Here is a 12,260-nt window from a genome sequence, read left to right on the forward strand (position 1 = left end):
TTGGTGTGTCTCCCAGGTGGCTTGTGGCAAACTTTAAACAACACTTTTTATGGATATCTTTAAGAAATGGCTTTCTTCTTGCCACTCTTCCATAAAGGCCAGATTTGTGCAATATACGACTGATTGTTGTCCTATGGACAGAGTCTCCCACCTCAGCTGTAGATCTCTGCAGTTCATCCAGAGTGATCATGGGCCTCTTGGCTGCATCTCTGATCAGTCTTCTCCTTGTATGAGCTGAAAGTTTAGAGGGACGGCCAGGTCTTGGTAGATTTGCAGTGGTCTGATACTCCTTGCATTTCAATATTATCGCTTGCACAGTGCTCCTTGGGATGTTTAAAGCTTGGGAAATCTTTTAGTATCCAAATCCGGCTTTAAACTTCTTCACAACAGTATCTCGGACTTGCCTGGTGTGTTCCTTGTCCTTCATGATGCTCTCTGCGCTTTTAACGGACGTCTGAGACTATCCCAGTGCAGGTGCATTTATACGGAGACTTGATTACACACAGGTGGATTGTATTTATCATCAGTTATTTCGGTCAACATTGGATCATTCAGAGATCCTCACTGAACTTCTGGAGAGAGTTTGCTGCACTGAAAGTAAAGGGGCTGAATAATTTTGCACGCCCAATTTTTCAGTTTTTGATTTGTTAAAAAAGTTTGAAATATCCAATAAATGTCGTTCCACTTCATGATTGTGTCCCACTTGTTGTTGATTCTTCACAAAAAAATACAGTTTTATATCTTTATGTTTGAAGCCTGAAATGTGGCAAAAGGTCGCAAAGTTCAAGGGGGCCGAATACTTTCGCAAGGCACTGTATAACAGACTAACATTGGAGTTGATACAACACAAAAGAACATGAATAACTTGAAGCAACCACATCTTTCGCCATGGAGTACGTTCTGATTGGCCAGTGAGGGTCCAAGCCTTGACACACCCACAACTTTTTAATACCTCAAAAACCGGCCCCATCACGCCAACACCAACAACACTGCGCTGATAATTATGGTTGTGAAAATAATATTTCTGACACCCCCGAACCTATAGCGCTACCGCCAAAGCTTAGATTGACTATTGCATTAGGTTTGTTAACTAGAGCCCCTAATGAGAGAGAGAGAGAAGAGTGTTGCATATAGACTGGCAGGTTCAGTAGGAGCAGTGGAGCGTCTTCCCGGCTTGGGCCAGGAGCCCTAATTAATGTTCCAGCATGCAGTTATGTGCCAGGCGAGGTGTGTGGCAGGGAGGTTGTCACTGCCAGCTGGGCGCATGATGGTCATACGACACACAGCACAGTGACCTCAACAACATGGCCTCCAAAACGCACACTAAAGTCAGCAAAAACACTAAAGTGAATACTGTTAAATACTGTAGTAGAAAACGAATATATATACTATATTAATGTACTGTTTTTGCAGATTGTAGTATGCTGTAGAATTTGCTGTAAGGTTTAAGCAGACTTTACTGTTGTATTTTTGTTATTATATTCAACATAGACATAAAGGAAACCTTCTGGAGAAATACTGAAAGAGCACATTTTTCCATAACCTGTACATAGGTAGGAATGTAGCTTCTGCTCTTTATGATAACCTGTAGGGCACACAATATTTATTTATTTTTTCTGTTATTTTACCAGGTAAATTGACTGAGAACACGTTCTCATTTGCAGCAACAACCTGGGGAATAGTTACAGGGGAGAGGAGGGGGATGAATGAGCCAATTGTAAATTAGGTGACCGTGATGGTAACACCCCTACGGCACCCAACACAGGGCAGTGTGCCCTGGGGCATTGGGATATTTTTTTTAGACCAGAGGAAAGAGTGCCTCCTACTGGCCCTCCAACACCACTTCCAGCAGCATCTGGTCTCCCATCCAGGAACTGACCAAGACCAACCCTGCTTAGCTTCAGAAGCAAGCCAGCAGTGGTATGCAGGGTGGTATACTGCTGGCTTGCCACATGCATATACACATATAGTCTATACTCAGCATGCAGTTCTCACTCATGGGTGGCACAAATTGCGATATGAGGGAGTGGAATGGGCAGGGTATATGCAAATTAAGTAAGGTAGTATTTACTCAAGTTAAAAAAGTGTATTGTGTTTGCGGACTATGGTGTTTTTTTGTGGTCGTTACTGTAGTATTTACTACAAGTGTTTTTTTGCGGATAATACTGTAGTATTTATTGCAATATTCTACAGTATACTACAACATTCTATAGTAAGTACTACACATGATTGGGGAATACTGTAGTGTGTAGTATACTACAGTTTACTAAATCATACTATAGTAAGTACTGTAGTAAACTGAAATATAAAATGTTTTGTGCGGGTAGTTCTATGGTTCTTACACTAGATGCAACTATTTAATTTAGATTGCAGTTGTCTGCCTGCCTGTCCAGAACTACAGTAAAGCAGCGTGGTCACTCCTTACTAGCTGAGAGACACAGAGCGATGGAAAGAGAGTGGCACTGCCTGATGATCAATTCACAAGCACTTGCTGAGAGACAAAATCGTTAAGATCGCTGCACCTCTATCCACCTTAATGAACTGAAGCTTGTTTTAAGAGCTCTGTATCAGCTGAATATGAATTAGGGTTGTGTGACCGTAGTTTTCTTCTTAGGGAGATTATTTTGATCACAAGCCATAGCAGACAAATCTTCCCATCCACGTCATGTCCTTGTCATTTCCCATAAATTATTTATCAGTCTCTCGGGGATGATAGGAATAGTCTTTATATGAGGATTTTAAAATGGATCTTGGAATTAAGTTCCAAGATCGTAAATGTTCAGTGACATTTGTCTGCCAAATTAAACTAACTTTGGTGATGTTTATAAAAGCACATTTTTATCATGGCCCCGTTATGACATCACTGTTAAACAACGTGTGAGAGAAGTTACTTACTCTTTCTGCACCCGTCTAAAACAAGTGACATAACACTAATGCTAAGATTTTCATGAGCAACAATGTTTTGTAATGTTTTAAAGCTCTGGACCTGATGACTGACAAGTGGATGGGATTTAGATGTTTCCATGTTCCAATGAACCACAAAAAGCCTTGTTGAAAAATGGACACCGCCATTATTGCATTTGTCATAAAACATAGCCACCTCGTAAAACACATGGCAGAAAAGGATCAGTTAGTGCAGTGTATGTACATTGCATTTACGGCTATTTATAGCCATGATCATTTTGGATCAGAGACATTATAGTAACACTGGACCTTGTCATCTTAAATCAGTTTGAGCTGAGGCAAGAAGCACAAATGTGCCAAGATGACAAATAGGGCTTTCATTTTATCCCCTTAAATGAAGTGCCTCAATGAACCTCATTTATTAAACAGACCATTAAGAATATTGCAGAGAGAGCTGATCATGAGAATAGCTAATGTCGGGTTTTGCTTGGTGTCAGGTTTGGGGTGTGAACCCCCTTCCTATAAGAGGTACGTCATCCTGTAAATAGCTCAGAGGATGGGGGATGTTGGCCAGTGTGGTCCAGCTTCCGAACCACAAAGAAGATGACCATATCGGAGAGGGACATGTTTGTTTATGTCTTTATGGCTTTTACAGTATAGGCTCTATGGTGCATGCAGTGGCGATGTTAGTATGTCAATCTTGGTGGGGCAAACTCAACTTGATTTTTTAAAATGTATGCCAGCAAAGCCACTATACAACACTAGGCAATACATTCATTGCACTATAACAATGACAAACTGTGTCTACAAACTGTTAGGGCCTACACCGCTACTCCTGGCTATCAGAGGAGCCTTGTCTACCTTTCTAATCGACCTTGTCCCGGGTATCCTGGAAGGACATTGACCTCATCCCGTCAGTTGAGGATGCCTGGTCATTCTTTAAAAGTAACATCCTCACCATTTTAGATAAGCATGCTCTGTTCAAAAAATGCAGAACTAAGAACAGATACAGCCCTTGGTTCACTCCAGACCTGACTGCCCTCGACCAGCACAAAAACATCCTGTGGCAGACTGCAATAGCATCGAATAGTCCCCGCAATATGCAACTGTTCAGGGAAGTCAGGAACCAATACACGCAGTCAGTCAGGAAAGCTAAGGCCAGCTTCTTCAGGCAGAAGTTTGCATCCTGTAGCTCCAACTCCAAAAAGTTCTGGGACACTGAAGTCCATGGAGAACAAGAGCACCTCCTCCCAGCTGCCCACTGCACTGAGGCTAGGGAACACGGTCACCACCGATAAAACTTCAACAAGCATTTCTCAACGGCTGGCCATGCCTTTCGCCTGGCTACTCCAACCTCGGCCAACAGCTCCGCCCCCCCCGCAGCTCCTCGCACAAGCCTCTCCAGGTTCTCCTTTACCCAAATCCAGATAGCAGATGTTCTGAAAGAGCTGCAAAACCTGGACCCGTATAAATCAGCTGGGCTTGACAATCTGGACCCTCTATTTCTGAAACTATCCGCCGCCATTGTCGCAACCCCTATTACCAGCCTGTTCAACCTCTCTTTCATATCGTCTGAGATCCCCAAGGATTGGAAAGCTGCCGCAGTCATCCCCCTCTTCAAAGGGGGAGACACCCTGGACCCAAACTGTTACAGACCTATATCCATCCTGCCTATCTAAGGTCTTCGAAAGCCAAGTCAACAAACAGGTCACTGACCATCTCGAATCCCACCGTACCTTCTCCGCTGTGCAATCTGGTTTCCGAGCCGGTCACGGGTGCACCTCAGCCACACTCAAGGTACTAAACGATATCATAACCGCCATCGATAAAAGACATTACTGTGCAGCCGTCTTCAACGACCTTGCCAAGGCTTTCGACTCTGTCAATCACCATATTCTTATCGGCAGACTCAGTAGCCTCGGTTTTTCGGATGACTGCCTTGCCTGGTTCACCAATTACTTTGCAGACAGAGTTCAGTGTGTCAAATCGGAGGGCATGCTGTCCGGTCCTCTGGCAGTCTCTATGGGGGTGCCACAGGGTTCAATTCTCGGGCCGACTCTTTTCTCTGTATATATCAATGATGTTGCTCTTGCTGCGGGCGATTCCCAGATCCACCTCTACGCAGACGACACCATTCTATATACTTTCGGCCCATCATTGGACGCTGTGCTATCTAACCTCCAAACGAGCTTCAATGCCATACAGCACTCCTTCCATGGCCTCCAACTGCTCTTAAACGCTAGTAAAACCAAATGCATGCTTTTCAACCGATCGCTGCCTGCACCCGCATGCCCGACTAGCATCACCACCCTGGATGGTTCCGACCTTGAATATGTGGACATCTATAAGTACCTAGGTGTCTGGCTAGACTGCAAACTCTCCTTCCAGACTCACATATCCAATCGAAAATCAAATCAAGAGTCGGCTTTCTATTCCGCAACAAAGCCTCCTTCACTCATGCCGCCAAGCTTACCCTAGTAAAACTGACTATCCTACCGATCCTCGACTTCGACGATGTCATCTACAAAATTGCTTCCAACACTCTACTCAGCAAACTGGATGCAGTTTATCACAGTGCCATCCGTTTTGTCACTAAAGCACCTTATACCACCCACCACTGCGACTTGTATGCTCTAGTCGGCTGGCCCTCGCTACATATTCGTCGCCAGACCCACTGGCTCCAGGTCATCTAGGTAAGTCCATGCTAGGTAACGCTCCGCCTTATCTCAGTTCACTGGTCACGATGGCAACACCCATCCGTAGCACGCGCTCCAGAAGGTGTATCTCACTGATTATCCCTAAAGCCAACACCTCATTTGGCCGCCTTTCGTTCCAGTACTCTGCTGCCTGTGACTGGAACGAATTGCAAAAATCGCTGAAATTGGAGACTTTCATCTCCCTCACCAACTTCAAACATCAGCTATCTGAGCAGCTAACCGATCGCTGCAGCTGTACATAGTCTATTGGTAAATAGCCCACCCATTTTCACCTACCTCATCCCCAGTTTTTATTTATTTACTTTTCTGCTCTTTTGCACACCAATATCTCTACCTGTACATGACCATCTGATCATTTATCACTCCAGTGTTAATCTGCAAAATTGTAATTATTCGCCTACCTCCTCATGCCTTTTGCACACATTGTATATAGTCTCCCCTTTTTTTCTACTGTGTTATTGACTTGTTAATTGTTTACTCCATGTGTAACTCTGTGTTGTCTGTTCACACTGCTATGCTTTAACTTGGCCAGGTCGCAGTTGCAAATGAGAACATGTTCTCAACTAGCCTACCTGGTTAAATAAAGGTGAAATAAAAAAAAATAAACATAACGCTGAGTTTTCTTTTCATCACAATGGAGTGAATCCTTACCACCGCTACTCTTGGCTATCAGAGGAGCCTTGTCTGGAAGAGAAACTGCCTTTCAAAAAAAAAAGCTGATATGGCTGACTTGCTTAAACAAATTTGGTTGCTAATGACAATTGAGATGTACAAACTATGGCATAAGGGAATGATGAGCAGATAAGAGGCAATACGTCATTTTGATTAAGACATTCATGAGCGAGCTAAGACGGACGTAGTCAAAATAACTATTTGTTCAGCACTTGAAATGTACAGTGACAGAATTCAGAACATGGGCCGTTCTTACAGTATTCTCCCTGTACACCAAGTCAGAACCGTAGGATAAATAAATGGGGCTTATAAGCAGACAATGAAAGCAATTACAATATGTGATGGTGACATTTCTCTAAAACAGGCTATAGGCTACATGTGCACCACCAAGTCAGAACAGTAGGTGAAATTAAGAGGGCTTAGTGGACCAAATTATTAGGGTGAGGCACAACAGCTTACTACACAACATACACATAGTATTACTTATCTTCCTGGCATATCACATCATTTATGCAGCAGCATACAATAAATTTTTGGACTCACTTGAACAGGAAAGTGGCGTAGTCATCCTTTTTGTGGGCAAATTTTTTCATGAAACTTTGTCATCAAGTCTGGCAGCCTAGTGGTTAGAGTGTTGGACTAGTAACCGGAAGGTTGCGAGTTCAAACCCCTGAGCTGACAAGGTACAAATCTGTCGTTCTACCCCTGAACAGGCAGTTAACCCACTGTTCCCAGGCCATCATTGAAAATAAGAATGTGTTCTTAACTGACTTGCCTGGTTAAATAAAGGTAAAAATAAAATTAAAATCAAGTCTGGCATTCTCTAGATTGATGGTGCTTTCAAGACAACTGGGAAATCTGAAGAAAAAAAATCAAAGTCGATTCATGACGGTCAGAGATCTAGAAAGAGGCTCCCGACTTGGAATTCTGAGTTGGATGACTGTTCAAAACATATTTTCCCAGTTGTCTTGAACTCACTGAAGTGTGCGATTTCCAATTCCGAGTCTCCAGTTTTTTGGAATGCGCAGACTGAACGTATGGCCAATGTAGTCAGCCTTTTCTGGCTCATGGTGTTGTGTGTGAATGTTTATCCTTTTAAGTTTGGAAAAGAGACCCATAAACCCAGACTTGGACCGCACCCCCTCTCCAACGAATAGCAGCGGAAGCAAAATAGTGATTGCTTTGCACCTCTTGCAGTCAGCCACTGATTCCTTCCAAACCACTCATTGCTGAATTTGATATAATAATAATAATATATGCCATTTAGCAGACGCTTTTATCCAAAGCGACTTACAGTCATGTGTGCATACATTCTACGTATGGGTGGTCCCGGGAATCAATTTGACATTTTAAACTTGTTGTGTAATGTTTTTATCCAAAGGCAGATGAGCACCGATACGTTTTATCAACACTGTGTATTACAGGGAATACATCCTCCTCTCTTATGTGGTACCCTTCCTGCAGGCTCATCCTGGCATGACAATGCCACCAGCCATACTGCTCGTTCTGTGCGTGATTTCCTGCAGGACAGTGATATTCCAGTCCTGCAGGAAATCGTGATTTCTATGAGCAGCCTCGGGTGGGTCACAAACCATTGCCTTATGATGTTTGATCGATGGAAACTCACATTATAACAAATGACCACATACTTTGGCAAATCCTCTCTAAACAGACCCCTCTCATCATCAGGGATGAGAGCCCTGTAGAGAGTCTCTAAAAAGTTGAGTAGATGCTGGGTGTTGTATGGCCCTATAAGGGGGATATGGGTTAGGACACCATGCTCCGATATAGCAGCACACATGGTGATATTTCCTCCCCGTTGGCCTGGCAAATCCACAATAAAAAATGGTCCCAGATATCCGAGATCCTTGGGATGTCCTGACATTACACCATTGAAGTTGACATTTAAAATGGTAATGGTTAAGGTTAGGGTAAGGGTAGGGGTTTAAGGTAGGAATGTCCCAAGGTTTCTACATTGCACTAACCATTTAGCAATGTTATTCAAGCGTATTTCCTCTCAGTTGTTGACCTGAGCAAGCATGGCTGGCTCCCCTATCTGGTTGGAGGACATTATGCTATCACTATATGACACAGGTGTGACACACCACACCAAACAGCAGGGGTCGCTGTCCGTGTAACTCAGTGTAACTGCACCCCCATGTATAATCTGTTTGTCTTTCTAAACCTCTGCGCATGTTGGTGTCCATGCTAGAAGAGGCCAGTTTAGGTTAACAAGGGTATGGTGGAGGCCAGTGACCCCGCTGGGGAAAAGTGCTGGTGTAGGGCCTTTTTGTTGAAAAGGCCTGTGTTGTTTCAGAGAACCCTGCTAGTATCAGCACCAAGCGGGACTGGCATGCACTGGGCCCTTATTGGCAAATCCCATGAGTCATCAGCACAGTGGTCCGAACTCTTTGTTAGATGGTTTAACTGCATGCTGCCTATTGACCACTTTCTATGGTAACGGTGCTGGACTCCTGGCATACCACATCATGCCATGCACACACAGGCCTGCCCCCCTGACCTGACGCATCACACACACGCATCTCCAACCCTCCCACCTGGGCCCTATAAACAGAGACAATACATAGGCCTAATACCTTTACCACATATGTTTTTGCAAAATGTCATAGTTTCCGTAGTTACACCCAATCTCTATCTGAAAGATTTAGTCACATTTTTTGAAGTATTTAGCATTTCATGTTATTGACAGAAAACAACTTTATTGACCAGAAGTAGAGTCTTATTTATTTATTTATTTATTTATTTTCCACTGAAATTCGGGTATTAAAGTATATGGTGAACTATTCCAGTAGAGAGAGTTTCCCGTTGATAACCAGACTGGGAGTCAATGTACAGTAGGTGCTGGCTCAATGAGAGAGTAGAACATCAATAACAAAGAGAAGAGTGGAATGCTTTGCTAGTCTGATTCTGCAATAATTCTTGATAGTCTGCGATAAGTGTTGATAGTCTAACAAATATTGATTTTACGCAATAAATCTTGCTGGTCTGTAAAAAGTTTTGATTATCTGCAAGGAGTTTATAGTCTGCAATAAGTATTGTTAGTCTGACTGCAATAAGTCATGATAGTTTCAGCAAAGAGGGAACAGAGAGGGTATTTGTATTTATTATGGATCCCGCTCGTTGTCCTCGGATGAGTAATAGGAAGGATCAGACCAAAACGCAGCGTGGTAAGTGTCCATGTTAATTTTAATAAATAAACTGAACACTGTAATAACCAAAAAACAACAAAGCGAGCGTGAACGAAACAAAACAGTTCTGTAAGGTGAAGACACACAAAACAGAAAACAACTACCCACAAACACAGGTGGGAACAGGCTACCCAAGTATGGTTCTCAATCAGAGACAACGATAGACAGCTGACTCTGATTGGGAACCATACCAGGCGGCCAAACACAGAAATACAAAACATAGAACAAAAACAGAATGCCCACCCCAACTCACGCCCTGACCAAAACAAAAATAGAGACATAAAGGAACTAAGGTCAGGACGTGAAACTAGGCTACAGTATGAATCATATGTTATGTTTTCTTCCAATACCTGGTTACTGGATTTGATTGAATGCAATACAGCATATTCAGGTCATTTGGTTGTACAGTATGATTGATGAGATAGTGGGTAGAGCTATTGTGGGAAAATGCTACGTGGAGATATGCAACGTTTGGGTCCACATGATGTGGCTACTGAGCGGTGGCAGTTATTTTTGAAATTTATTTGGGGAAGACACTTGACACTCTTTCTCCAAGAAGCATCCTCCAAGAGCTCTAACATAAAGAAACTGTGTTTTCTAGGTTTTGAGTGTGAACTTAGCTTTGCTGCAACATTGATCTTATCTACTATTTCTGTGTATTTATCAGTCTCCTCATAAGACTGCCGTTCGGCTGCACAGGACACATGTAACACGCAGGTTTGTGTGTGCCAACCTCTGTGTGCGCATGTGTATGATTGAGAGAGGAGGGTTGAGAGAGAGGTAGGGAGAGATAAAAAAAATAGAATTACATTCTCTATTGGCATTAACCCAAACCAACGCTGCCCGGCATGGCCCCCAGTCTTGAAGCCAAACCCTTGGCCTCCTGGGTGGGACTTAGATCGCGGATGATGCGGCAGGACCTGATGTTGTTATTGTAGCCCATCCAGCTCTGATAGTCAAGGTACTCCCTCCTGGTCAAGATGTACTGAGAGCCCAGGTAGTCGGGCCTCTCGTACAGCACCCAGTTCCCATTCTCCACCCGGATGGAGTTGCAGTGGCTTAAGTGGGAGCTCAGCTCAGGGCAATCGCTACTGCATTCAAAGTGGTGACCCTGGAAGTTTTCGTCCTCATAGAAGATGATCTGTGGTTTGAGAAGAAGGGAAGTGGGTGAGTAGCCTTGAGAAACCAAACTGATCTTGCGATAGCTCACATTTTGTTTAACTTCAAGACAAACTAAACGTGAGCACAGTGGTCAGTCTGCTTGACCAGGCAAGTGGGTGAGAGTATGCAAGGTAAATTAGATGGTTGCATATTTTCTGAAACGTTCACAAAGTTCCCAGGATATCCAGAAATCCTGGTTGGAGGATTCCTAGTTGGAGGATTCCCTAGCCGCTCATTCCTTCCTGATTCCGGGATTCCTCCAACCAGGATTTCTGAAAAACCAGGGAACATGGAAAAGTTTCTGGAGTTTTGCAACCCTGTTAGGTAAGAATATAGAGGTGGTGTCAAAAGGAAAATGACAGTTAAATGACCTACCTTTCCGATGTGGTCCATGATTGGGGCTTATCTCTGACTTTTTTGATAACTGAATGTTTATACCCCCCTATCATATACAGCAGTATCGCTACTGGCGTGGACCATATTTATATATGTGGGACATTGAAATGCAATGCCAGGGGAATCATTGTCATTTGAATAGCCTCAGCGTTGTTATCGGCACAATAGCTGATGTGGCAAATGTTTTAAAAGTGCACCCACTTTATACAATGTTTATCCGGTAATTGTATACCAGCTGACCTTTCGATCATAGAACGCCCGATTCCAGAAAATGATTTATTGATGTAATTAAATTGTTTTCTGGGCGGCTGGTAGTGCGATGGCCTCCATGAAGTTGGCTTCTGGCCACACGGCTCTGTCCTGTAAGCTTTAACATTTGCAATGGAACTGATATTTCCAACAGCCATCATGCCCCACCCAACATCTTGGCTACTGTACTGCACACCACATTTACTGTAGAATGAGTCTACCAACATGGAGTTACTCATATAGAGTAGAAGGATTATAATCTTAGTCTTGGAATGCCCTTACAGTTCAATACCCCTCAAGATTCCAACACCCATGCCCCACCCTCCATCTACAACATTTAGAACGTGTCGGGGTTAGCTAACATTGGGGTTCTCTTAACTCATATAGAGTAGACGGATTATAATTTCTGATCAGTGTTCTTGTAGTTAATCACACTAAATGACTTTACACCTGATCATGTATAGGTTCAGCATTGGGCAAGAATCTAAATGACAGTTGCACAATGTACAAATTCAATCAATGTTCAATATAACTGTTTATTAAAGATTTATAAGCTAATAATTCACTTATTTAAAACTACAGATAAACCCTTTATAAATCCTTTAACATTTTGACACTTCATACATTTTTACATGTGTAAAGTGTTTCTAGTAGAATGTACATTTTTGAAAATGTACAACTTCGTGGTATGCTTGCATGCTCCAAACCCCAAAATGCAGAAATGAATAGCACTAAAAAATAACATAAGGTAGAACAAAAACATAAGAAAAAGAGAAAGTAAGCTATATCCTGGGTCAGTTCCAATACCATATTTACAATGTGCAGGGATTTATTTGTATTTTTTATTTAAGTAGGCAAGTCAGTTAAAAAAAAACATTATTTACAATGACATCCAAACCTGAACGATTGGGCCAATTATGCCCCACCCTATGGAACTGCCGATCACGGCCAG

At 42.9% G+C, this 12,260-nt stretch overlaps 1 protein-coding gene across 1 annotated transcript; it reads right to left on the reverse strand.

Moving 5' to 3' along the window:
* Nucleotides 1–9,931: 9,931 nt before the first annotated feature.
* Nucleotides 9,932–11,056, reverse strand: LOC127931027 (gamma-crystallin M2-like). The gene is made up of 2 exons (XM_052521802.1): nt 11,039–11,056; nt 9,932–10,643 (listed from the first exon to the last, which is right to left on the reverse strand). The coding sequence occupies exons 1-2, from the start codon at nt 11,054–11,056 to the stop codon at nt 10,326–10,328; spliced, it is 336 nt and encodes a 111-aa protein (XP_052377762.1). The 3' UTR covers nt 9,932–10,325.
* Between the last annotated feature and the right edge of the window lie 1,204 nt (nt 11,057–12,260).

Source organism: Oncorhynchus keta, chromosome 7, assembly GCF_023373465.1.
Source record: "Oncorhynchus keta strain PuntledgeMale-10-30-2019 chromosome 7, Oket_V2, whole genome shotgun sequence".
In the NCBI taxonomy this organism is placed as follows: Eukaryota; Metazoa; Chordata; class Actinopteri; order Salmoniformes; family Salmonidae; genus Oncorhynchus; species Oncorhynchus keta.